The 27,919-nt window shown below is 48.0% G+C and overlaps 1 protein-coding gene across 1 annotated transcript in view; it reads left to right on the forward strand.

Annotated features, from left to right (window-relative positions):
* Positions 1-24,311, forward strand: part of LOC133776349 (guanylate cyclase 2G-like) — a 45,721-nt gene extending 21,410 nt beyond the window's left edge. Inside the window, exons 15-23 of the mRNA XM_062215200.1 lie at positions 6,496-6,664; positions 8,016-8,171; positions 14,732-14,909; positions 16,851-16,991; positions 18,051-18,243; positions 20,026-20,200; positions 21,283-21,381; positions 22,895-22,986; positions 24,207-24,311. Of these exons, the coding sequence (XP_062071184.1) occupies positions 6,496-6,664; positions 8,016-8,171; positions 14,732-14,909; positions 16,851-16,991; positions 18,051-18,243; positions 20,026-20,200; positions 21,283-21,381; positions 22,895-22,986; positions 24,207-24,311 (1,308 nt within the window). The remainder of the gene's footprint in view (positions 1-6,495; positions 6,665-8,015; positions 8,172-14,731; positions 14,910-16,850; positions 16,992-18,050; positions 18,244-20,025; positions 20,201-21,282; positions 21,382-22,894; positions 22,987-24,206) is intronic.
* The last annotated feature ends 3,608 nt before the right edge of the window (positions 24,312-27,919 follow it).

Below are 27,919 nucleotides of genomic sequence, written 5' to 3' on the forward strand. Positions count from 1 at the left end.
ATATGAACTACTCTTGGGCCAGGCATTTCCCAGTACTTTGTATGTTATAAATTGTTTAATTCTCCCAAGAAAATATAAGGTATATCTATCATCACTGTTATTTCACAGCTGGGAAAATAAAGCAGAGAAAATTCATATAGCTTGCCCTGAAGTCTCTGAGCTACTGAAGGTTGGAGCTAGGGTTAAAACTTAGACTTGGGGCCGGCGCTGTGGCTCACTAGGCTAATCCTCCGCCTGTGGCGCTGGCACCCCGGGTTCTAGTCCCGGTTGGGGCACCAGATTCTGTCCCGGTTGCTCCTCTTCCAGTTCAGCTCTCTGCTGTGGCCTGGGAAGGCAGTGGAGGATGGCCCAAGTGCTTGGGCCCTGCACCCGCACGGGAGACCAGGATAAGTACCTGGCTTCTGGCTTCGGATTGGCGCAGCACGCCGGCCACAGCGCACTGGCTGCGGCGGTCATTGGAGGGTGAACCAATGGAAAAGGAAGACCTTTCTCTCTGCCTCTGTCTCTCTCACTGTCTAACTCTGCCTGTCAAAAAAAAAAAAAAAAAAAGAAAAAAAAAAAGAAAAGAAAACAATAAAAAAAAAAAAAACCTTAGGCTTGTTCAAGTCCTACCCCTTAACTACTTTACCGCACTGATTCTCAGTAGGAAGAAGCAGAGGTTGCTTTTATGCTTTTCTTTTTAAAGCTTTATGTACTTATTTCTACTTTATTTGAAAACATGGGTGAAAGGAAGGGAGGGAGTGAAGAAACGAGGGAGGAAGAGATAGATAGATAGATAGCCAGACAGGGAGGTGGAGAGAGATTTTCCGTCACTAATTCAGTCCCTAAATGTCCACGACAATCATGCTTGGGTCAAGCCAAAGCGAGGAGCCTGGAACTGAATCTAGGTCTCCAAGTGGGTGGCAGGGACCCAAGTACTTGAGCCATCACCACTGCATCCTGGGTGTGCATGGTGTGCATGGTGTGTGTTAGCAGGAAGCCACGCTGGAAGTGGGGTAGCCAGGATTTGAACCAGGAACTCCGATATGGGATGCAGGCATTCCCAGTGACTTAACCATTCTACTTAGGGTCCATCCATGCCTTTCTGTTTTGCAACAGGGAGGAGTGAATCTCATGTCTAGATGCTGGCTAGGGGCTGTTAAGGACAATTGGGAGGGAGGCGGAGAGAGGCCCATTCCTGCCTGTTGCCATAAAGGCAGGGCTGGGGGGATGTCGAGAGGTAGCAGCTAGAGCTGACATTGTCTCAAAGTGCCACCACCTGGACCTGCAGCTGGGAATGAGGGATGGAGATTGCTTTGGAGTGGGGCCTGGCAGTATGGATCAGGATCCCGAGGCTGCTCCTCCCAGCGCGGGCTAACATCCAGCTGTTCTTCCGAACTTGCTGAATACACTTTCACTGCCAGAAGAGAACAAGCCAATGACCTGGGAGTGGGACTTGGTGAGGAAGCTCCTCTGATACACGAGCAGCAGGGTCAGGGCTGGTTATCAGCTGCCCATCAACGGTCCGATTACCAGTCAGCATTCCCATCCACCAGCCAACAGACCCCTGCGGGAAGACCCTGCCTGGGTGTTGTGAGGCCCCCATGGGTGAAATGTAAGCTCCACCCTCCTGGGGGACTGAGCCACTCACGCCATGGGTGACTTTGCCAGACTACTTCTCTCCTCTCAGCTTCCATGTAGGAATAATTCATGAGGTCGGCTTGGCCGTTAGCAAAGGGCTTTCCTTCCTCCGGATTGCACATCTCTTTGCTTCTAAGGAGCTAAAACTCACAGCCTTTGGAGACTTGGATTTCCTATGCTTTTGAAGCAAGGTGGCATATAGTTGCCAAGCAAGGCCACCAGACAGAAGCCCCTCCATGGTGGGGTCTCTGGGGTTGATGCAGTGCCATCATTGCTCTGATTGTGTTAGAACTTTACTGAGCATTGTTAAGGGTTTACCCTACTCTAGGATCTCTTGGAGGAAGGCAAGGACTTGTTTCTAGCTCTGAATGGCTTCAAATCTAGCTGGAGAAAATAAACAACAGCCTGTATATGTACATATAGATTTCTTTATGTGGCAATGGGAAGGTTGTAAAATGAGTGGATGTGACCTGGCTTCCTTTCCTGAGCTGGGATCTTCTGCATTCCTCTTCACCCACTTTTCCCAACCCTTCCCACCAAGCCCATAGAAATTGTCTGGATTCTGGTTGTCTGTCTCCTACCCCAATCAAAGTAGCTAACTTTGAAATTGGATGCAAAGAGCAAGCTAGTAAGGGGATTCTCACCAAGGTGTGAATGACTAAATGATTTGACATTTTCAGCGTGGACATTTGGCTTTCAAGAACTATTAGCCCAAATGTTTCCCTGAAGAAATGTTGGGGTGGGTGAGAAAGGTGCTATGAAGGGGAGACATCTCTCTGCGGTCACTGAGTTCCCTTCCCACTCCATGCCCCAACACAGGACGGCTTAACACTCTGCCTTAGAAGGGTCACTGTCTCCTGTTGCGAGTGTGTAAACTGTAGATACATGTTAGAAGTTGCTGATGACACAAGGGACCGGGTCATAGGCTCACTCCAGCCCTCCAGTGTCAGCTACTCTGCCAACATCCTTTGGAAGGGAATCGTGAGCAGCAGAAAATGGACTGTAGCCTTTGGAGTTTTGCCTCAGGTCTGAGCACTGGGCCACGTTCTGTGGTTGCATTGTGCTTTGGTCATCACATATCAATCATGACACAAGTCTTCTTGTTTCTGTTTGACCAGCACTTCCTCTGTACCTGTTAGTGGAGAGAGTCTGAGATTCTAAAGACTTCTTATACCACAAATATACCCCAGTGAAACAGCAAATTGGGGCCAAATCTGATCTTGGGCATGTAAGGCACAAAAGAATACAACTCATTGTCCATCCCTGAAGAACTCAGGGATGAACCTAGGCAGGAACCTAGGAAATAATCATGCTCTTCTTGAGTTAGGAATGGGCCTTCATTTCTAAGTAAGAGAAGTCTTGGTGGATTCTGGATGAAGGACAATTCGTCATCAAAGTTATCTTGGGGGTTTGAACTTTGACTCTGCCACTTCCTGGCCAGGTGATCTTAACCACTCTGAGCCTCATTTTCCTTGTGTATAATGATAACCTCAAGGGGTGGGCATTTGGTGCAGGAATTAAGACACCACTCGGGGTGCCCAGGTTAGAGTCCCAGCTCTGTTTCCAGTACCAGCTTCCTGCTAAGGTGGGCAACCCATATTGAATTCCTGGTTCTTGGGTTTAGCCTGGTTCACCCCAGCTATTACAGGCATTTGGGGGAGTGAACCAGTAGATAGAAGATCTGCGTCTCTCTCTGTCTTTAAAATAAATACCTAAAAGAAGGCACTATCAGTGCCCACCTCATGGGGTTTTTGTGGCAACTAAGCTGTGAAAAATGCTTAATACCATGCTTGCCCCACAACAGATGTCCAATAAATGTCCTATATATGTTTACATAAGTATTATTTAAATATTAAAATATGTATATATTTTCATATAGGAAATTTCTGAACTTTCCAGATATGGTAGCTACTGCCATATGTGGCCCATGAGCACTGGATATGTAGCTATCCAAGTTCTGCTGTAAATATTAAAGTCATCCCAGATTTTGAAGACTTGTTTGTCTTAACAAGTATAAAATGTTTCATTAATATTTTTATGATAATTTCATTTTGCAATGACTATATATATATATTTTAAAGGTTTATCTGTTTATTTGAAAGTCAGAGTTACACAGAGAGAGAAGGAGAGGCAGAGAAAGGTCTTCTATCTGCTGGTTCACTCCCCATTTGGCCACAATGGCCGGAGCTGTGCTGATCCAGAGCTGGAAGCCAGGAACTTCCTCTGGGTCTTCCCATGTGGGTGCAGGGGCCCAAGCACTTGGGCCATCTTCTGCTGATTTCCCAGGCCATAGCAGAGAATTGGAATGGAAATGGAGCAGCAGGGACTTGAACGGGCACCCATGTGGGATGCCAGCACTATAGGCAATGGCTTTACCTGCTATGCCACAGTGCTGGCTCCATAACAACATATTTTAAAACCTCAGATTAAATAATATACACTATTAAAATTAACTTCACCAATTTAGCTTTTTAAAACATGTCTATAAAACTTTGAAAATACACATGTGGCTTGTATTCTGTTTTGATTGGGTAATAACTAGTTAATAATTAACACTATTATAATTATTTTTAAAAAATATTTTTATTTATTTATTTGAGAGGTAGAGTTACAGACAGTGAGAGGGAGAGACAGAGAGAAAGGTCTTCCATCCACTGGTTTACTCCCCAAATGGCCACAACAGCTGGAGCTGGGCCAATCTGAAGCCAGGAGATTCTTCTGGGCCTCCCATGCAGGTGCAGGGGTCTAAGAACTTGGACCATCTTCCACTGCTTTCCTAGGCCACAAGTGGCGAGGCATATTGGAAGAGGAGCAGCCGGGACTAGGACTGGTACCCATATGGGATGCCAGCGCTTCAGGCCAGGGCTTTAATCTGCTGTGCCACAGTGTCAGCCCCTATAATTCCTTTTTAGCTAAAATAGTAATCCTATTCATATCTACTCCATTTTCAAGAAGGAAAAAAAATGAGGCTTAGCAAGGTGAAGTCCCAAGCCCAACTGGTGAGTGGTAGATTGGGATTGCAGCCAGTCTACTACAAAGGCTGCTTTCTTTTCTCCATGCCATACTTCTCCCTGCTAACTACCAGAGAGCACAGGTGTAGGGGTCAGGGATGGAAGCCCTACAGACCATCTAGGGATTTCCAGCCTGGCAGGAAATGTAGCCAGCAGACGGGCAGCAGAGCTGCTCAGTGCACATCAAATCTGGCTTCTTAATTACGAGCTCTCTTGCGGCTCTGTTTGTTCTCTGGTGCTCTACAGAGAAGTCGTACCTTTCCATCAGGCTGAAACACAGAAGTGAAGGCATGCCTGCCATTTCTTGAGGCGGCTGCATGCCTGGAGGTTCCCTAAGCATGTCCTTGTCACCCTGCAGGCGTGAGCTCCACAGCATAAAGCGGCTCTGCCTGGCATGGTCCTGGCACCAGTAAGGGCAGGTGGAAGGCAAGAAAGGCTGGTGTGTGTGTGCACATGCATGTGTATGTGTGTGCATGTGCATGTGTGTGTGCACGTGTGTGTGTGTGTGTGTGTGACAGCTCAGTGAATGAAGAGGTTCCTGTGAGGGCAGAGAGAACTCTGGGTTGCACATGGGGCATACCTGAGAGCAAGCTTGCACCTTAGCCTGTTGGAGCCTTGCTGGAGAAATTCCAGAGGCAGCAGGGTTGTGATTCCAAAGTTGGATTCAGTTTTGCAATCTCAAAGCCAAGCCGGCCACTTGATAAAGCAACACAGCGTGGCCCCCTGAGTTTCTGAGGGGTGAGGCGGAGTGGGTGGCTGATCCCTCTCCTGGAGATTATTTCCTGGACTGCTCTCTGTGTTCGCTCATCTTTCTCATGCAGCACTGGCCCCAGGGTTCTGGCTGGAGTGGGACAGTGACTTGGCCTGTCAGCCTGGCTGGAGGAAGTGGCGAGGCCCTGAGCAGGTGCCCGAGAAGGAGTCAAGCCATTTCTGTCTACTCAGATGCTTTATAACTCTTGTGGCCAGTGCTTTTCGCTGAGCATAAACATGAAACAAAGTTCCTGTCAAAATGGACTGTGATCCAGTAGGGCCGGGTGGGGCCAGGGACTCTGCATTCCTGCCAAACTCCCAGGTGATGCTGCTATTGGGCCTCAGTGCATCCTTTAGGTAGCAGGGATCCAGGCAGCCGCATCCCACAGATGGGCAGATTGAGGCCCAGGGAGATGACGTGACTTTCTTGTTGCGACTGGGTCATGGTGTCTAGACTTGAACACGTGTCTTCCGACTCTGGCGTTCTTTCTGTTGTCCTCATAGATAGCAGCAGTAGTCTATTGCTCCCGAGAACACAGAGGACAGCAGGATAATTCCTCAATAATCTTTATTTTATTGCCTTTCCCTTTAGAGTACTCAAACAGGACTCTTAAGAGTAATGGTTTATAATTCAAAACACGCAGGTAATAAAATCAGGTTCTTGATAGTGCAGCATATCTACATTCTCTGTCATACTAATACATGTATCATAAGCGTGCACCTGTTTTCCTTACTACTTGCCCCGGGCATTTATTGTGGTGTTTCACATCCATGACTCCATGATGAAGTAGGTATGATGGTCACTTCTGTTTCGACCAGAATCAGGCTAACCTGCTTTCTGTGGAGGCCTAGAGCTGAGATGTCAACTCAGGGGCCTGACCACAAGACTGCCTCTATTTGAAGCTGGCCTTCTGGCCTTCTTAGCTCCTGACCCATGAGCCAGAACTAGTTTTCCCCTTTTTGGGTGTCTGTGCCCACGCCGACTCCAGGGACAGGTCACTGTGCCGATGGCTTCTAAGTAGACATGGATGGGCGTGTTCCCCTGCCCCACATTGGCCCGCCTGTGTTTCTGTCCATTTGTCCAGCTGCCCCTGACGTGTTGTCGCCTCTGCAGGGCATGCTGTTCCTCCACAGGAGCCCCCTGGGGTCCCATGGCAACCTGAAACCTTCCAACTGCCTGGTGGACGGCCGCATGCAGGTGAAGCTGTCGGGATTTGGGCTGTGGGAGCTCAAGTACGGCCAGACACACAGAACCTATACTGAGAAGACCACCAACCCCTCGGGTAACCACTGGCAGACCTTGTGCCCATAGCTATTGGCAGATAGCCCAGGGGTTCCTTGCGCTGTCTTTGCTTCTCGATGCTCACCTGTGCAGGTGCCCGCAGGTGAGCCTTCCTCTGGAGCTGGTGGTGTGTAGCTGTTCTGCTTATCCGAGGAGGACAAGAACAAACAACCCTATGGGTGGAACAGTTTGTGGTGTGGGTCTGGGCTAGGAGGCTGGTTCTCCTCCCAGCTTGCTGGGCCACCCAACGCCACTAGTGATTGGCCTTCCCTTTTGTCCTCTGTGTCCCTTCCCATGGGCATCTTGCACTCTCAGCACAGAACATGAGATCTGCCAGGCGCTTTAAAGATAACAGGGTCCAGCAGTTCTCTATCTTAAAGGTGACTCATTCAATGGCTGTATCAACAGATCAGAGTCTGGAGATGGAGTCAGGGCCCCTGTGCTGTTTGCTGAAGGCTCCCGGCAGCTCTTCTGTGCATCCCGAGACAAGAGCCACTGCCTCAACTCCCTATGGGTAGAGTGGGGCTCAGCAGTGCTTCCTGCTTGTCCAGAGTTCACTGGGTGCTGCCGAGTCTCACCTTGTCACGTGCCCTGGCCCTGTCGACCCCAGGGTCCTCGGCACATGGTTGGCAGCTTTCTGCCTTGCACGTGGGGAGGCTTCTGAGCCGTGGGGTGGGATGGTGTCTTCCCAAAAGACCAGGGAGCCAAGGGCGATCTTGAAAACCTGCTAGTAGCCACTCCTGGCTCCTTATCCCTGCATCCCTTCTCTTCAGTGATTGTAACCTATAATGAGCTAAGCCAATTGACCTCATTGCAGTAAAAAGATACATGAACTATCCAGAATCAACGCATCTGTGGAGTCAGAATGCAGGCTGGTGGTTTCCAGGGCTCAGGGGAACGCAGAACAGGGAGAAACTGCTCAGTGGGTAAGGCGCTTTACTTTGGAGTGAGGGGAATGTTCTGGAATTAGACAGAGGGCAGTGATCGCCTAACACTGAATGTGCGAAGTCGTTCAGTTTCAGGTGGCTGATTTTCTGCTACCCGAGTGATCCATCCAAGGATTATGCTTTAAAAGATAGGCAGTGCAGAACAGGGGAAAGAAAGCCACAAAGCGCCTGTAATGCCAGTCGAGCGTAGCCTCCCATGAGCACGGGGTGCAGGTCGGTCCCCGCTGTTTTATCCATTTTCCCACGCGGCCCCCTGGCCGCTCCTCCAGTCAGTCAGACCCCAGCAGGGCTGTTTCAGGGAGGGGGGGTGCTTTCCTCTCTCCTGTGCTCCCCGCGGGCTGAGGGCAGCTTCCCCAGTTTGGCACTGCGGCTCTGCCTCCACGCCGACGTCCCGTGGCCTTGCAGAGCTCTACTGGACGGCCCCGGAGCTGCTGCGGCTCCAGGAGGAGCCCCGGTCGGGCACCCCGCAGGGAGACGTGTACAGCTTTGCGGTTCTGCTGAGAGACCTCATTCACCACCAGGACCAGGGGCCCTTCGACGACCGCCAGGAGGCCCCGGAAGGTAAGCTGGGGGGCCCTGGTCACGTGGGCTAGCTTTGACATTTTTGTGAACTGCTTGATTCATGTATAACTTATCCCAGTGTTATGTTTTCATTTTCATACTGATAGCCTTTATGTTAGGAAGTGAATTGCACTTTGTACAAAAAGAGTATCAAGTCACTGAGAATTATAATGTTAGAAAATGGACCAGATTACGTCACTTCTGTGCTCAAAATCCTCCCCTGACTTCCTGTGGAGGGAATGAAAATTAAATCCTTATCATTTCCTGCGGAACTTCCTGAAGCCTTCTCAACTCTCTGGCCTCTGGCTGTCTCGGTTAGCTTCTGAGGGCTACCATAACAGTGACCATGAACTTGGTGGCTAGAAGTCAAGGACTGTCGAGGCTCAACTCCCCTCACGACTCGTATTCTGCCTCCTCTGGCTTCTGGCAGCTGCCCCAGCATTCCTGGGCTTCACCACAGGGCTCCAATCCCTGCCTCTCTTTTCACCCTGCTCCTCCCTTCTCCTCTGAGTGTCTCTCATGAGGACTCTCAGCAGTGGCTTTAGTGCCCACCTGGATAACCCAAGATGACCTCTGTGAGGCAAGAGCCATAATTTAATTATATCTGCAAAGACCCTTTCCCCAAATAAGCTGACGTTCGCAAGCCTGATAATTGGGACATGACCATGTCTCTCGGGAGCCACCATTCAGTCCACTACATCTTCCTAACTCTACCTGCTATGGTTCCTTTCAGTCACCCTGGCTATCATCATGTACTACTAATGTGCCAGACACATTTCCAAGAGCTACCCTAGAATATTATTGTTCCCTCTGTTTGAACATCTCTCACTTCCTGTTCTTACAGATAAATGTGCCTCATTATTTCTTAAGACATACATGCATTTTCAGTGTTATTCATTGATGCACATTTTGATTGTTCCTCATTTTTTGCTATTACAAATTGCTGCAACGAGCAGCCTTGTATCTTTGTACCCATGGGTGAGTGTTTCTTCAAGATCGGACATTGAAGAGATAACTGTATTTTCAATGCAGTTAATATTTCTGATAAATGCTGCTCAATTGTCCACTTGCTAAGGGTTTATTAAGGCTTGCTTTTTACTGGATTGTCTCCTAACAGGTGCTGGTGCGTGGATCTTAGTCCCAGAGGTTCTGGTATCAATGGTCTGGGTGCTACCTGGACAATTCTAAGCTCCCTAGGGGATTCTAATGTGCACCCGTTCAGGCTGACAACCTCTGACTTGCAGACGATGGGAGGGGGAGTATAAGTTTCTAAGCAAACCAAGCCCACCCTTTTTTTTTTCTTGTTTTTAAAAGATTTATTTATTCATTTATTTGAAAGGCAGAGTGGCCGGGGGGAGGGAAGGAGAGAGGAAAGGAGAGAGAGAGAGAGAGAGAAAAGGAAGGAAGGAAGGAAGGAAGGAAGGATCTTCCATTTGCTTGTTCACTTTCCAAATGACTGCAACAGCCAGGTCTGGGCCAGGCTGCAGGTAGGAGCCAGGAGCTCTATCTTGGTCTCCCACATGGGTGTCAGGGACCTAAGTGCTTGGGCCACCTTCTGCTGCCTTCCCAGGCTCATTAGCAGGGAGCTGGATCAGAAGCAGAATGGCTGGGACTTGACCTGACTCTGATATGGGATGCAGACATCACAAGTGGTGGCTTAACCCACTGTGCCACAGTGCTGACTTACCTTTCTTGACTTTTTAAAAGAAGATTATTTGAAAAGGGATGGAGCAGGGGAGAGAGATAGAGAAACTATCTTCCATCTGCTGCTTCACTCCTCAAATGCTTGTAACAGTCAGGGCTGGACCAGGCCAAAGCTGGGAGCTGGGAACTCAATCCAGGTCTCCTACCTGGATGGCAGGCACCCAATCACTGGAGCCATCACTGGCTGCCTCCCAGAGCAGGCATTAAAAGGGAGCTGGGATGGAGAACTGGGACTGGAACCCAGGCACCCTATACGGGATGCTGGCATTCCAAGCAGTGTCTGAACTGCTCTGCCATACACCTGCCTCTCTTGGTTTTAAAATTTTTTCATTGTTCTTACCTTGTCAACCAGTTCTGACCCATCCCCAGTGGTCTATCTCAAGCATCATCATAAGACCATTGTCATGTAGTCCCTGGGGACTTTAAAGTCTCCGACTCTGCTTTTGAGCCAGACTCCTCATTCTAATTCACAGCTAATGAAACCAAGGTGAGACTAATCCAAAAGGGGTAGCCTCCAATCTGCGTGCATCTGACTTTGGAACCAAGCGAAAATACAGATATGACACTTCAAGAAACTCATGGAAACGAACCTAGCTTTTAATTCCACTTTCTCAGTGAACGTTGGTACTCTTGTCTTTGCAGCCAGAGCCAGTCGCCATAAGTCCAGCTGCCATCTGACTGTGTCAGTTGAGGACAAGGGTGGAGGCAGACTGTGGATTCTCTGTGCATTCTTCCCTTGTTGTAGCTCACAAAGGGAAATGAGACCCTGTCCCCTGGGACTGTGTAGACCCAGGACTACAAGCAGGAAAAATACACTGTGGACCTAATTATGGGCAAGCACCATTAACTTCTCCCACTTCCCTACAAACAAACCCGGTTCTGGGAATCCAATAAATAGTAATTCTTTGCATGCAGCAGCCCAGTGGTTCCCAACCTTAGCAGGTGTCAGAAGCACCTGCAGGGAGGTTAAAACACACAAGGATGGAGGCTCACTTTCAGGACTTCTGAGTCTGATATCTGGGGTGCAGTGTGATACTGTGTGCTTCTACCAAGTTTCCAGATGGGCCTGAGCAGCCGCAGTTGGAGAAATGCAGCTCTCGGGCCTCGGGATCCGGGGGCCAGCAGCTGCAGCAGCACTTGGAAGGGGTCAGAGAGACACATTTTCGGAGCCACCCCAGATCGACTTCCTCGGAGACTGTGTCTCTGCAAGCCCCAGGGGTGACCGGGGTACCAGCTGCTAATGGACAAGAACAATTGTGCTAATATGACCTATGTCTCTCAGAGATTCTAGAATGGGAGCAGCTGGCCACACATGACTGGGCACCAGGCATGTGTTGTCTAGGGCACACGCCCACAGTGTGAAATGTGCTCTCAAGGTTTTATACTCTTGAATAGATTTTTTTCATGGCCTTTCTTAGAGCCCAACACAGCACAATGGATGATGCAGCCCTAAGCTTTCTGTCCTTGCTCTTTTTTTTTTTTTTAAGATTTTTACTTATTTGAGAGGTAGAGTTACAGACAATGAGAGAGAGAGTCAGAGAGAATGGTCTTCCTTCCGTTGGTTCACTCCCCAAATGGCTGCAATGGCCAGAGCTGCGCCAATCTGAAGCCAGGTGTTAGGTGCTTCCTCCTGGTCTTCCATGTGGGTGCAGAGGCCCAAGCACTTGGGCCATCCTCCACTGCTTTCCCAGGCCACAGCAGAGAGCTGGATTGGAAAAGGAGCAACCGGGACTAGAACCCAGTGCCCATATGGGATGCTGGCACCGCCAGGCAGAGGATTAACTTACTGCACCATGGTGCTGGCCCCTGTCCTTGGTTTTAAAACCACTCTTGTGCCAGGTCTCAAATTCTACTTCATTTGGGAATACAACAGAGAGTACTTTTTCGTGTGTATTCTTTCAGAATAGTTTTAGGTGTTAAAAATGTAGGGAGACAGGTGATTTGCCTGGTGGTTTAGCTGCCAGTTATGACACCTGCAGAATGGCTGGGTTCTATCCTAGGTTTGCTTCTGACTCCAGCTGCCAGTGGTGATGGCTCAAATGCTTGGGTTCCTGCCATCCAGGTGGGAGACTGGGATTATGTTCCTAGCCCCCAGCTTCTGCCCAGCCCAGCTCTGGCCACTGTAGGCATTTGGGAAGTAAACCAGCAGATAGGAACTCACTCACTCCGCCTCTCAAACAAGTGGCAGAAAAGTAGACCTATACGAGAACATACTTTACATATAGATTTTATAAACTATGTTTTTTATTGTATTAATGAAGGGCATAAATTATTCAGATTTCTTTAGTTTTTACCTAGTGTCCTTTTCCTGTCCCAAGATTCTATTCGGGGTACCATTGAGTCATTGTGTCTCCCTAACCCAAGTTTCTCTGGGAAAATGTTTCACATTTTCCTTGTTTTTGGTAACCTTGACACTTTTGAAAAGTACTTGTCTAATATTTGTAGATTCTCCCTCCATGGAACATGGCTGATGGTCTTCTTTTCTCACTGGGGTTGCAGGTGTGTGGGAGGGAGGTGCAGATTTGCATCACAGTGTATCCAGGGCACACACTGGCAACGTGCCGGCATGGTGATGTTGGGCGGAGGCAGTGTTTGTGGGTTTCCCCACTGTAAATTACTCTGACTCCCCTCCCCCCCCCCCCCCCCGCCACTGGACTTGATGGAAGGAAGGAGTGGGCTATATCAGTAAAGACTTGTGGCTAGTTTTTAATATTTTAGGTTATAATCTAATACTTTTTATTTGTTTTTGGCAGTATAAATATTTCTATCTTTGGTCGCTCAGTTTCAGCCATCTTTTGTGCCTCTTGGACCTATGGAAATACTTAAAAAATTTTCATGGAAAATGAGATTAAAAGAGAGGTTCATTTCGGTGCAAAATTTTTCACAGTCCATGCACAGCTTTTTCATCATATGCATTTTCTGTGAATTTTTGAAGACCCCTCATAGAGCTCTGACTGTGGGGTTCGGTTTGTGTGAAGCCTGGTACTATAAGACGCTCCAGACTCATCTTGTGGAACTGCACCCTAAGGAGGAAATGATTCTCCAGAGCCCTGAATTCTTTTGTTGGAGAATGGGATTCGAAAACAAGACCTGGACACTGGGTACGCTGAGTGCCACTGGGATGTGGATGCTTGCAGGCGCTGCAAGTTGGCAGGAAAAAAAAAGTGTCTGAGTGTATACTAAGCCATATACGTACACATGTGTAACTGCCCAAGCACACGCACACACACCTGCATCTGTAGTAAACTAAACGTGAGTTCTCCCTGATGTCTCGAATGATCATCCTTTTTGAAAAATTTTTTTAAAAAATTGACTTATTTGAAAGGCAGAATGAGAAAGACAGAGAGAGAGAGAGAGCGACAGAGAGACAGAGAGACACAGAGAGAAAGAATCTTCCATCTGCTGGCTTACTCCTCAGATGGCCACAATGAATGGGGCTGGGCCAGGCCGAAGCTAGGAGCTTCCTCTGGGTCTTCCATGTGGGTGCAGGGGCCCAGACCCTTGGGCCATCCTCTGCTGCTTTCCCAGGCATATTAGGAAGGAGCTGAATCAGAAGCGAGCAGCCAGGACTTGAACCAGTGCCCAGATGGGATGCGGTGTCACAGGCACTGGCTTTACCACTACGCCACAGGGCTGGCCCTGAACTTTCCCACCATGGTTTATTCTAGTCTCCTGCTTTGCTCGGCTGTAACCTCCCTTCCAGCAGGGAGAATCCTGGCTCCCGCTTTTTACCTCCATTTACGTATTTGTCCAGTCTCAGCGTATGTGCCCAGAGGTTGCTGGCTTGGTGACCTCTGCTCCCACGAGAAGCGGTTTGACTTAGTAGAGAACGGTGATGCCGAGTAGCTGCTTGCGTCTTGGGCCTCACAGCCTCCAGTCATTCAGAAGTGACTCACGTCAGCATGGTTTCCCACTACCCACTTCCGCGAGGTTAGGCCATAGCTTTTTAATACAGTTAAATGCTGTGTCTCGTCTGCCTCCCACCAGTGGGTTTCCTGGTTTTCGAACTGATACGGTCTTAAAGTTTGTGTTCCTTAAGGCCCACCCCTTAAGGGTGAAACACGCCGTGTCATGTATGCACCATCAAGTAGCTACGGAGTAGTTTCCCCAACCTCAAAAAAATCCCCCGTACTTCACCTCTTTAACCTCTCTCTTCCCCACCTCTTGGTAGCTTCTGATCTGTTCTTGGTCTCTAAAATCTTGTGTTTTCTGGAAGGCCAGATCAATAGAGTCACACAGGATGCAATGTTTCTCAGCCTGGCGTCTCTAATTTAGTAACAAGTGTTTCAGATTCACTCCTGTTGTTATACTCTCTGTGTGTGTAGAACCTAGCATGTAGGCATGGTTCTCAAAATGTTTCCTTTACGAAATCTCCTTAGGTGGAATGTTTAGTAACTGTCAGGAGGAGCCACAGAGGAAGTGAGAGAAAGTGGGTTTACAAAATTAGACAGGGGAACAGACATGAGGGTGACGCTTATTATTTGTTAAAATCACTTCTGTATAAAACAGAACACAGAACTGCATAAAGCACACTTCAGGGATGTCTAATACCCAACGCTTATCCTTTCCTGAAATCATATGGAAGTCTGTCTGCTTCTCTTTGAGAAAGCTTCTAGGTTAAAAAAAAATTGATTTAAAAACGCAGGGGGTGCTTACAAGTCATACAGTAGAATTCTTCATTTTCCAGGAGGACTCGGGATATTTTCATAAAAATATCCACATTTCTCTGGGATCCTAGTCTGTTCTATGCATTAAAAAAGTCAGTTTATGCGTTTAAGAACACAGTGCGTGTTTCTCAGCCGCGAAGTGCTCTGAGCAGCACGACACTGCTCATGTCAACCCGAAACGAATTTCAGTGATCATTGCCCGAATCAAAGACCCCGTGCCAGCGGCCCCGCTGCGACCTTCCCTGTGTGAAGACAAAGGAGATGGCAAGATCGTGGCCCTGGTGAAGGCCTGCTGGGACGAGTCTCCGGAGAGAAGGCCCACCTTCCCCAGCATCAGGGGCACCCTGCGCGCAGCCAGTCCCAAGGGGTGAGTTAGGTGGCCAACAGGCATCTCTCCCAGTAACTTACCCATGGAATTTGGAAGCTGGGTGGCTGTGGGTGAGGGGTTCCATGGCCCTCCCTCCCTCCCTCTCTCCTCCCTGGTTCCTCCTTCCCCTTATTCAACATTTGCTCACTCAGTGTCTACCATACACAAAACTCTGTGCTGTATGCTGGCTAAAGTGGAGGGAGACATTCTCCCTTTATATCATAAATGCTAAAATAAATATAAGAGAATGGAATAGAGGTGTGGGCATTTAGCTTAGTGTGTGAGGTGCCTGCATCTCACGTCAGAGTCCCTGGCTCTGTTTCCAATTCCAGCTTCCTGCTATGCAGACTCTGGGAGCAGGCAGTGATGGCGCACACGGTTGGGTCCTTGCTACCCTACGTGGGAGACCTGATTGAATTCCTGGTTCTCAGCTGTAGCCCTGCCCGGTCCTGGCTGTTGCCAGCGTTGAGGAGTGAACCAGCAGATGGGAGAGCTCTCTCCCTTTTGTCTCTCAAGTAAATTTCAAAAAACATACCAGATGTTAATAATTCCACTGCCGTTCGATCCATTCCAGACATCACTAGTCACTCAGCTTCCTTCTCAGGGAGTCTTGAGAAGTTCTCATAATCTTTTTTAAATCAGCATTTCAAGGGTCGTGACTAACCAGTGTATGTTTGTGAGTGATTTTCTCAATAGTTCCTTCACATCAGAACAATTGTATTATCTTTTGGGATATAGACTACAGAAAGACACTGTCATGTTAGAGGAAGCTTGAGTTCGTAGGAAGAACACTGGGCTGGGAGCCTGAAACACATTTTCTCTCTCTTTTTTAAATTGTTAAAGATTGACTTATTTATTTGAAAGAGTTACACAGAGAGGCAGAGAGAGACAGAGAGACGTCCTCCATCCGCTTGTTCACTCCCCAAATGGCTGCAATGCCCTGGGCTGGGCCAGGCCAAAGTCAGGAGCCAGGAGCTTCTTCTGGATCTCCCGCATGGGTGCAGGGGCCCAAGCACTTGGGCCATCCTCTCCTGCTTTCCCTGGCACATTAGCAGGGAGCGGGATGAGAAATGGAGCAACCAGGACTCGAACTGGTGCCCATGTGGGATGCCAGCATTACAGGTGGCAACTTAACCTACTGTGCCACAGTGCCGGCCCCAGCAGACACACATTTTCAACATAAAAATCCTGTATTCTGCATTTTTTCAGATCATAATATTTTTAATAAACAAATGAACATTTATTATACTTATGGTATACTTATAGGTGTGTACTTTGTGGAATCACACTATTTAGCATAATGGTATGGTGTGGATCAGTTGCTACGGCTTGACATTTTATTCAGAAAATGTGGGTCTCCGGTGTTAGGACAATGTCTGCTTCCTATATGAGTCTCATTGTCTTCATCTGAAAGTGGAGGAATTTCATTGATGGCTCTGAACACCCTTCTCTAATGAGAGCCTGGACGATCTGGAAGTGCCCCCTAAGTTGGAGAATCTGAGGAGCGTAGAACCACCTGTACTGAAATCTGCATTTTTCAAGGGTTGTGGAGGTTTGAAGCTTGTTGCGGTGTGGTGGAAAGGTTATTCAAGGTCATCATTTATTGAGTGCTGGCTGGGTGCCTGGCAAAGCATGTTTGCACATTATTTTATTAAATTCCCAGGACACCTCTGTGAGGTATGTGTTATTAGCCCCATTTTCCAGGTGAGTACACCGAGGCTCAGAAAAATAATGAGTGGAGCCCAAGCTTCCAGAGCTAGTAAAGGCAGGCTCTGTCTGTGAGGCAGCCTCGCTGCCATGGTCATTCACTGCTGACCATTGGCAACCCTTAAGCTGAAGCCTGAAGGGCGAGACGTGTTTTCTGGGAATGAGTCACTGGAAGTGTGCCCCACCATGGCCCTAGGATCTTGGAAGATGACATTAATACCGGATCTTTTACAGCCGCGTGAGCATCCTGGACAGCATGCTGAACAAGCTGGAAGTGTACGCTGAGCACCTGGAAGAGGTGGTGGGCGAGAGGACCAGCCAGCTGCTGGCAGAGAAGAGGAAGGTGGAGAGGCTTCTGTCCACAATGTTGCCCAGGTACCCAGCCCCAGGGGCCTTGACAGACAAACCTGGAGAGCAGTGGCGTCACTATCCCAGAGCCCCCTGTCTCCTCCCTGCCCCTCATCATGGGGGAATATTGCCATTATTCTCTTCCTAAGAGGAGTTCAGCGTTTTCTAAGAAGGGTCAATCAGTTTGTGTGTAACTTGGCACTTTCTGTAAAGGGAGGAGACAGAGGCAAATCCCTCTGCGTCCCTAGAAATGGAGAATATAGTGGGTCTTTCATGGACTATGCTGGACCCCACAGGAGAATGATCACCACTAGATGGCGCTGTAGCTCCATTTCAGGTGTAGGTCCAAAATCTTTGGTTGAGACAACATACACTCCTGATTTCAGACTCAAAAACTGCTCCGTGTTTGGATCCATTTTCACCTTTGCAGTCTTTTAGCACTTTTCAGAAGCATTTGCCATTCAAAACCGTGTACTCTGTTTTCACCTGTCTTAATCCAAGAAGTCAGGCTGGGCATTTAAATGTACTAATGTGGAATGGGTTGATTGATAGAAAAATCTTGATTTGTGAACTGGTGAATGATTACATTTGCTTCTAAATTTGTATGCCAAGTCTTTCCAATCAAACTATAATCAATAGGAGGAAATAAGATGTCTTGGAGACAATCCCTTCTGTAAAGGCATGATTGCTACCTGCCCCTCCCCTGCCCCCAGTGTATGAGTACCAATTAGAATATCTCTCCCAAGAACATGCAGATAGAGGGGGCTGGCATTGTGGTGTAGCAGGTTAAGCTGCCACTTGTGATACCAGCATCCTGTACGGGTGCCGGTTCAAGACCTGATTTCTCCACTTTCTATCCAAGTGGTTGGGCCCCTGCCACCTACGTAGGAGACTTGGAAGAAGCTCAGAGCTCCTGGCTGTCTCAGCCTGGCACAGCTCCAGAATTTTTCCAGATGATGGGCTTTGTTCAGCACCGACTCAGCCCATGGAAGCACAAGGACCTACGAGGGTGACTTTGCATGCGAGGGTCCGTAGGAGGCAGGTGCACAAGATTCTGTTCACAAGAACACCCTTCTCTGATTTCAGCTTCGTTGGGGAACAACTCATAGCAGGAAAATCTGTGGAACCAGAACATTTTGAGTCTGTGACAATCTTTTTCTCTGACATCGTTGGATTCACAAAATTGTGTTCTGTCAGCTCCCCCTTGCAAGTTGTCAGGTTCCTCAATGACCTGTACAGTTTATTCGACCACATCATTGGGATGTATGATGTGTACAAGGTGAGACACGTGGCTCCTGCCCACGAGGCAACAGGAGATCCTTATTGGGGTTTCTGGGATGTGGCTGAGGATGGATTTGCCTGGAGTGGGGGCTCCATTTCATGCAGCCAGTCCATTGCAGTTCATGGCAGAAGCTCAGTGTCTGACTCCTGAGTATTTTCTTGGAAAAGGGCTTGTCTAGAACCACCTGTTGGTTGTTCCCTTGGTTTCCTCCAGTGATTTTATCTCACAGCAAGTGCATTGCTAAAAGTGGCATGGGCGTTCTATTGGTGAGTGCCCTCCCTGCCCCTCTTCCCTGCTGAGCTCCTTTCCTTCCGACTCAGAGGGGCTCATGTTTGCTCTTCTATGGGGCTGTCCTTGGATCCTGTGTGGGTCTCGCTTCTGTAAGACTGCGGACAGTGGCAGTCACCTGTCTGGTGCCACTATGGAAGACTTAAGAATATGGTCCCTGAGAGTGATAACCTTTGGGGGAGCAGAGAGAAGAGCAAAAACCAGTCACGAGCAGCTTCCTTCTGGGGGTGGCTTGATGCATTCCCAGAGTGTTTGGACGACTTCAGGCAGTGACCTAGGGACAGTGCTGTGTGCCGGTGCCCAGATGCACTTAGCGGGCAGCCATAGTGCGTGAGCTCTGCCCATGGCCCCAGCCTCGTCCCCTGCCTGAGGTCCTGGGGCCGGTGGGATCTGGGGGATAGTGTGGTCATATCTCTCAGTGCCACATCCCCAATAGTTACCCCCCAACATTCCCCACAATTGTTGCCTCTGTTCAAGGGTGAAAGACGGGACAGATGGGGCATCTTCAAGAGTAGAGGACATACACCAAACAAGTCTGGAACCTGCCGTCCGTGAGGACGCCGCCTTGGAGGTTTTGCCCTTGGCGTTACCTTCTTGGTTATGTTTCTCATGAGCTTGTATTAAAACTAGTTGTATTTCTAAGGATTGTCTCAAGGTGGGAGTGACAGCCTAGATGCAGGTTGGACTTGTTGTCTAACTGACTTCCTGTGATCTTGTGTTCTTACTGCCTGGCTAATGCCTGCAGTTCCACCTTTCCTGTGTTGTCCTTGAATGCTGCTGCAATGCATACACGCCTGGAAGGGGCTGGAACTTCAAGCTTCCACTTGGCATTTATCGTTTTGTTGTGAACGAAGGCGCTGAAAGCTGATTCGGGTAGGGGGATTGGGGCAATGAGGGCAGACCGGTCAGAAACATACATTTGTATATCTGCATAAGTGAATACATTTTGTATCCTGTATAATGTATGCATAAGAACAAGGGTCCTGCAAAAAGTTCATGGGAATGTGTATTGTAAAAAAACTACGCATTTCAAAAAAATTTTTGCACTGTTTTTAAATTCTATTTTCCCTGTACTTTCTGAAGCACCCTTGTGCAAATGTATGTGAGAGCTCTTGTGTGGGCTGAGGACATTTCCGGTTGGGTATGCTGGATTCCACTTGGAGGACCCACCTCTTCCTTCAAGACTTACCCTATCAGTACACTGCTGTCTGTCTAACTTGGCTCTGAACTTGGCTCAGGGAAATATGTCACCACCACTGTGGGGTTTTGGAGGTGGTAACAGTGGTTACGGAGAGGAAGACTCAGGGGAAGAAGGCTTTGTGGGAGAACTGGGATGCTGGGAAGTGGGTAGGGGAGAGGTCTGGGAGTGTGGTACTCCCACACAGGGGCCCTGAGGCAAAGATCAGTAAGGAAGGACCTTGGTCTCCGATTCTACTCCGTCCCCGGATCTTCCTTGTGGAAAAACAGAGGTGGCCTGTTGCTTTATTTCAGGTTGAAACGATTGGAGATGCATACATGGTGGCTAGTGGGCTTCCCAAGCGCAATGGCACCCGACACGTGGACGAGATCGCCACCATGGCCTTGCACATCCTCAGTGCCACCATGCACTTCCAGATCGCACACATGCCCGACGAGAAGCTCAGGCTCCGGATTGGTCTCCACACAGGTAAACCCGGGGGCCAGCGGGGGCCAGACGGTCAGGCACAGGGACAGGTGGACTTGGGTGGAGTCCTAGCTCTGAGGCTCTTAGGAAATTGACATTGAGGGGTGGCTTTGTCATCTTTAGGGCAAACTAAAGATTGAGTTGCCTTGATGTGCAGAGAAAGGACACACAAGGACTCCAAGATGTCAAACCAAAAGTAGAGAGGGGAACAAAAACCAGGACAGTTCCACTGGGTGGGGTTTCCTCTGAGTGTCAGCAACAGATCCTCTTTGATGTGACAGATTTTTAAAAATTTTTATTTAGTCATTTTAATTTTATTTGAAAGGGAGAGAAAGAGAGAGAGAGGGAGGGAGGGAGAGAAATTTTCCATTTCTTCTTGCTACAGCCAAGACAGGGTCAGGAAGCTTGAACTCAATGCAACTCTCCCATATGGTGGTAGGAAGCCAAGTAATTGAGCCATCACCTGCTGACTCTCACGGTGCACATTAGCAGGAAGTTGGAATCAGAAGGAGAGCCAGGACTCAAACCAGGCACAGCATCCTTTGGGCTGCTGGTATCCCAAACAGCAGCTTAACTCCTTCCCCGTACACCAGCCTCATGATGTGTTGTGTTTTTGAGGAGCGCATGGGTGTGTGACCTATGCAGAAGTAATTTGCAGTTGGTTTAATACTTTTCTGTTGCTGTCCAATTCTGAGAACATGTTTTAACCCAGGGTCCCACATTTTCATTCTTCACTGAGCAGTGCTAATTATGTAGCTGGTCCTGTTCCTTCTGTTCCAAGACTTGACTAAAATAGAACCTGATTTTCCCTATCAGACCCAAGTATCTTCTTCTTGTGCTACTGTCAGTTTTATTTGCATCTCTAGTTCATGAATGGTGTTGTCATTGACTGGTTATGCTGCTGTCCACCAGAGGTTTGTGGGTAGATTGCCTGTCTGTAAACCCTACCACTTACTGCCAGTATCTTCCCCATGGGGCATTTAACAACTATTTGTTGAATTGTATTCATTGACTTGCTGGGCATCGCGGAGGCCAGCCCTTGGGAAATGTGGCCTGATTACGGTCTGCGGTTCTTCCTGCATTAGGTCCTGTGGTGGCTGGCGTGGTGGGACTCACCATGCCCAGGTACTGTCTGTTTGGAGACACTGTGAACATGGCATCCCGAATGGAAAGCAGCAGTTTGCGTGGGTATCATTTATAGCACTTTGTAAACAGTATCACTGTCCTGCCAGTCCTCTGTCTTTAACCAGCGGGTATTTTTAGAAGACTCATTTGCATTTTGTCTGCCGTTTGCCATCTGCAGGATAAGATCATTATCCACTTCAGACAACACTGATCAAGCTTGGAGAAGGGTTTCTGCACTGTGCTCCTGGGAGCTGTGCAAACACACATGGCCTCCCCATTCTCAGACTTTCCGTTCTAAACCATCAGACGTACTTAGCAACAAAATCAATTAAAGGAAGAGTGGGAGTTGGACAGTTTTTTTTTTCTACACTGGGCTAGGCAGTAAATATTTCAGGCTTGATGGCTGTTATGGCTCCAAAGCAGCTATAGACAGTTTATTAATAAATGGGCATGGCTGTGTTCCAATAAAACTTTATTTGCAAATGGGTCAGATTTGGCCTGGAGGTGGTACTTTTCCCATACCTGTTATACAGTCTCTTCTTGGTGGTGCAGGAGAAATCTGTGGACAGGAACCCCAGAGATCATCACATAATTTTACTTCGTATAATTTTGACTTATTTATTTATTTATGATGCAGAGAGAGAGAGAGAGAGAGAGAGAGAGAGAGAACATTCCCAGATGCTGGTTCACTCCCCAAGTACTTGCAATGCTCCAGGCTGGGTGTCAAAGCTAGGAACCAGGAACTCAATGAAGTCTCCTACATGGGTGGCAAGAACTCAACAACCTGAGCTGCCTCCCAGGGACTACATTAGCAGGAAAGTTGAGGCAGGAGCTGGGGCTGAATGTAGAACTCCAGCACCCTGATGTGGGACGTAGGTGCTTTAACTGCTAGGCCAAACACCAGCCCTGGGTAGTAATGTCATTGCAATGATTGCTGCTAGACACATGTATGCCACTCATCAGCATCAGTCAAGACATGGAAAACAGAATTATTCGGTGTCTTAACTTCTAAAGAGTTTAGGTTAACTTCGTTTTGAACTTGTAAATTTCCCGCAATATATGAAGACATTAAAAATGATTTCCTTTATTTCATTGTGTAAGTTAATCTAGCATCTCAAACACAGATTTTAGATATCTCTCTTATCTTGTAAATCAGGGTTTGCAGGATAAATTTCAAGGTAGAGCTGACCTAATTCTACTTACATTTCTGGTGTGGGGAACAGCAGCTGTAGTCGTGTGCCTGCACTGTGGGCCCATCCCAAGGAGTGTGAGGAGCTCAGTGAACCTCCATGCATGGGAGAAGCAGCTTGCATCACCCCCGGTCAATGCTGGGACATACTGAACCTGGACATGCTGGAGCTTGAATAGCACCCAACAGTGTCTGAGCATTGCCTGGGTGGTCAGGGATCACAGCCTAAGGGTCCTAGACTTCAGAAAGGCTGTGGTTTGTTTAATGAGAGATTCTGGTGATCAGAGAATCTGGCCAGTGTAGGTTCCCTCGCCAAAGCAGCCCCTGCCCCACAGACACTCCTTTGTCCAGGGGATAAGTAGACAATATCCTATTCCCGGCAGCGTTCCGGATCCACGTCTCTCAGAGCACTGCGGCTGCCCTGCTGGCATTGGGAGGGTACGATTTGCAAAAGAGAGGCACCATTCCAGTCAAGGTAAGACCAGGCCAAGTGTGATCCCTTCCACCCTGTTTGGGACCCTGGGGGAGACGTGGGGAGGATGGGTAGGATGAAGGAGACTTCAGGCCTTCTGTCATAGTGTAGAGACCCCTGAGGTCCCCCTGGAGGTTCCCACGATGGCAGCTCTTCCTCCTTCCAAGAGGACTGCCCATGGACTCCCTGGCAGGAAAGACCTCAGCTCCCACTGAGGCCAAGCCCTCGCAGCATGCCTCCTCTTCCCCTGGTATACAGAGCAGGTCCCCTGGCTCCCACACAAGGCAACAGCAAATACAAGTCCAGGAGTTAGAAAGCCCTCCTTTCTTGATCTGGGTCTCAAGTGCCCAGGGAGGGGCGACAGAGCCCATGGGTTTGGTCTTGGAGGTACAAAGACCTCATCTCTGTACATTAAAGGGAAAAACATCTCTTTTTTTTCTACTTCATCGCCTTCATCATGGCCCCTGTCCCTGCAATGCCCTACAATGTGTTCTCATATTTGCCTTTTGCTTGGTCTTTCTTGGGGTGGGGAGCAGGGGCAAATACTCCCAGGAGATGCTCTCAGGAACACCTGGGAGCTATGTACGTGGGGTGGGACGTCAGTGGTTACTATGGCCAGGGTGTTTGAGTAAGGGGGCCCCGGAAAAAGAAGTGAAAGGAAAGGGGTGGCATCAGCTCTCCAGTGTGCCACCGCCAGCCCTGGCATATGCTACTCCATCACCTCACTCCAGGTAAGAGCAAGACCTTTCTAGAAGACCCTTCTGTCTTGGAGTCCAGTCCCACTACTTCCTGGATGTCTGGTCTGAGAGCTTGGCTTTGTCATCTGTATAATGGGAATGATGTTAACCTCACCCTGAAATATGGATGGGAGGACTGATTCTGAACCCGTGCACAGGATGCTTCTCTTGGTGTCCAGCTCATAGCAGGAGTTAAACAGATTTTCTTATTATTTTGAAAAGATTTTCTTTGCAATGAAATTTCTCCTCCAGTGGCCCTCCTGGCTAGGCCATTGCTGACTATGTACCAGGATACATCACACATCTTGTGCAAAAATGGAATTAAAATGTATGTCTACGCTGCTGCAAAAATTCTGGAATCCATGCAGATTTTTTTTGTGTGCAGAATATGCATTTTCCATGATTTTTTTTTTTGAAGTAGTCAAGTAGGAGGTGGCTTCTGCTGGCCCCACTCTGTGTCACCAGCCTCTCTGCTGCCTCCCACAGGGCAAAGGAGAGCAAACCACTTTCTGGTTGAAGGGCAAAGAAGGCCTCCCTGTTCCAGTCCCCGAATTTACTGAGGAAGAGGTTAACGACCCAGAGGCCTTGTGAGGTACTTCTTGTCCTTTAAGATATTTGTGGAATCACATGAAAGTCTGCAGGGGGGCCCCCTCTTGGACCCCTTTCCATACCCCATTGAAGTGTAATTCCGGGGTCTTAAGTGAATCTCCCACTAGGGGGCGCCATCTGTCTGACTTTCTCTTCCTACCCCTGTGCCGGCTCCAGAGCCAACATGGATTTGGATTTGGATGAGCTGAAAATGGTGAACTCATTTCCGGGGGGCGCGCGCGGGGGGGGGGGGGGGGGGGCAAGACTGGGCTCCCAGCCCTGAGGGATTGCTGTTTTAGCTGCCAGATAGCCAGCCCTAGCTGCCAGATATTTCCAGCCCAGTAACTTGTGAATCTGCAGTGAAACTCATGTCACTCTGCGAAAGGGGGTGAACTTAATGTCATTCCGGGACAGGGAGGAGCAGGAGGCTGCAACCTGCGGCCACAGGCCCTTTGCTTTGCAAGGGGGCTACTTCCTGACCATTAGTGCCTATTTTCCTTATTAGCTAATGTGTTTGCCAGGAGATATGAGCCCTTATCAAAGGGATCTCTGGAATTTGTCCAGTGGGGGGAAAAAATCCTCCGAAATGTAGGCTGTTCTTGGCGTCCAGCAGAGCCGAAGTTACTGCGAGTAGACAGGCCCACTGCAGAGGCTGGAAGGCCTGTCCTCCGCCCTGAATTCCTGGGAGTGCGGCAGCTTCCACGCAGATCTCGTCCTGTCCCCCAAGTATCGCTTACTGCCTTTCCTATTCACCGAGCAAAACCTCTAGCTTGAATTTTAAGTGGGATCTTTGATTCACTTATGAAGACTTCATTAAACATTTCCAGCACACAAAGATGAGCCCCTCTGTTCCTGCTAGGATTGCTTCTCCCTCTTTCTAAAGAACAGGTTTCCGGGTCCGTTCATCTGGTGGTTCCTATCGTGGATTTACGAGCCACTGATGCATTTCTCCACCTGTTGCAGCTCCTCACGTGCAGGCATCGTCTGTGGCATTGCTCCGGAATCTGGCAGAGCAGCTGGGTTTAGGGCATCGGGCCTCATGCTGGTGACCCTTTCCTGCTGAACTAACTCTGTGCCACCCACCGCACTGTGGGGAGGGGGCACCAAAGACATGACATTCCCTTGATCTTTGGCTTTTTGCAATGGGGAAAAGGAGGCATCCCTAGTGGGAATGCAATTGTTACATTAAAAGGGCTCTAGAAGATGACCAGATTCAGAGATGGCTTGGATAAGGCAATTGTCTGTTATTACCCCATATTTGTATTTTACTCAGTGTGTGCTTACTTCTAGCCCTGGCCCACATGCTTACACACAGCATGTTTATATAATTAGGACTTTGTGACTTCTGTCCTTTTCCTTAACCATTATAAACATGTGGCATCCAGACACATATATACAAAACATACATGCAGTTGCACACACAGATATCCATATACATGTGTCATTTACATACATATACACACAGGAACACATATACAACACACACATACTGAGTATACACACACATATCTGGAGAGAGAGAAAGAGAACAAGACAGAGAAGTTTCAGGGATCATAACCATGGATTTTGGTGGAAGCAGTTTCCTACAGTCCATGTCCTGTTTTTTTTCTGTGTCCACCGTGAACACAAGGAAGATTGTTTTGAAAGTATTTTCTCTTCGTTCCTTAATACAGAAGTTTAGAGAAAGAAGGCATCCGAACATCGTGGGGCTAGTGGTTAACATTAACCATTGCTGGCAAGAGACCTGACAGCCTTAGAGACAGGGCTGACCGGAGACACCTTCTCCTCCAGGTGTTACACATGTGGAATGGCTTGGCCTTCCTGGGTGGGAGATCCAGTCCTGGAGCACTTGAGACATTGCAGTAGGATGGGAAGGCTGCGAGTCAGTGGTCTACATGAGCGTCTAAGAAGCTCTACTCGGAAAAGCTCCTGGGGGAGTTGAGGAATTGACTTTCAGCATGATATATTAGCGCTGTAAACTGTAGTCATAGGTTATTTATTTTAAGGCTTTTTATTTATTCCATAGCACCAGGTAGACACAAGATCATAAAACATGTTGACAAAATAAAGCCAAACTAACACAACATTGTTTTACTGTGACAGCCAAGGATTTATGAATATGGCTAGGAATAGGCTATTTAAGAGTTTTGGACTAGAACCAATAAAATATGTTTTCTGTCTTCCTTGACTACAGAAGACGCTGCATTCACAGAAAGCGGGGATCTCAGACTGGTTGGAAAACCAGCTTCGAGAGCAAGTTTAGGCTACGCAAACTATCGCTAAGCCTATCGCTAAGCAAACATGTACTTCATTTCTCCAGACTTGACTAGTAGTTTAATTTCTGAGTTCACTAACCCAAGTTGTAAAAGAACCATGGAACTGCAGATCTTGCAATTTCTCAACACTTTAGAGAGACAGACTGATATGCATTAAAATAAAAAACCCATTAATGAAGTCTAAGACAAGAACTTCTAACTCAGGCCTATTGTCCTGTAGCCAATTCTCCTGCAGGATTGCTTCATTCAATTTTTAGTTTGTTGACAATGCATATTATTGATGTCAGGATATTCTGCATCCCTGGGGTCACCATGATACGAGGAAAGGTTACCATGTGATTTGCATTTGTGCTTCTGAATTTTGGTTGGTTCCATTCTCATGTTTGCAGTAAGTTAATGAGATAAAAACAGATATGGGCTGGGATGTTTAAGTAAAGGCTAGCTGAGGTCGGATCATTTCACACAAATGAAGATCTCACAGCAGAGCAAATGAAGAAGAGCAGTGAGTGCATCAGTCTTAAGATGCGTATGGTAGGGTCAGGTCACTGAATTCAGAGCACTTGGTTGTGGGAGTCCCTCCCTTGTCATGTTGCAAGCAGCGGTCTCATGTAGGCAATGCTACATTATGAGAATTACATGAAAGAACGGTGAGTTTTACTCTTTTTATAGTTTTATTCCTATTACATTTGCAATTTTCTTTTGATTTTAGGAGTACGTATCAACTCTAAAAATAAAAAGCCTATACATATCTAAAGTATGTATATATTTAAGAAACTATAATAAAAAACAGATTAGGTCAGTACTAGGGGCTCTCAAGAATCCATTTCTTTTCTATTAATTAGGTTTGCACAAACTATGGTGTCCTACTCTGATTCCACATCCTGATTTGAAAGATTGGAACCCAGCGGGCTCAGCTCTGGTCCTTAGGTAGAATAGTGCAGCCCCGATGACAAAACCCCTTTTTGGGAAAGTTGCTTATTCTTGTGCATTCTGTATTTAGCATAGACTTTGAGCTTCTGTCCTACATTCTCCCCAGAATGCTTGGGTGGATGTGTTAGTGTTTTAAGACTAGAATAGCTTTCAAAGGAGTCCTGACTTAAGTGTAGGAAAGGGGAGGGACTTGCAGGATCTAAGAGCCACAGGAAGTAACAAGAGAAAGTGGGACAGTACAGCGAAAACCATCAATGAAGTCACAAAAATGACTGGAACATGCAGCTGGCAGGCAACCAGTCTCTGCTTCTCAACAGCGTGGGCTTCTGCTTGCTCTTTTTGGCAGTGAATAGACGTGAGTTGTCATCTGCTGAGGTGGAGGAGCTGCAGTGGCCTGGCTAACTC

The sequence above is a fragment of the Lepus europaeus genome, chromosome 17, assembly GCF_033115175.1.
Source record: "Lepus europaeus isolate LE1 chromosome 17, mLepTim1.pri, whole genome shotgun sequence".
Classification (NCBI taxonomy): domain Eukaryota; kingdom Metazoa; phylum Chordata; class Mammalia; order Lagomorpha; family Leporidae; genus Lepus; species Lepus europaeus.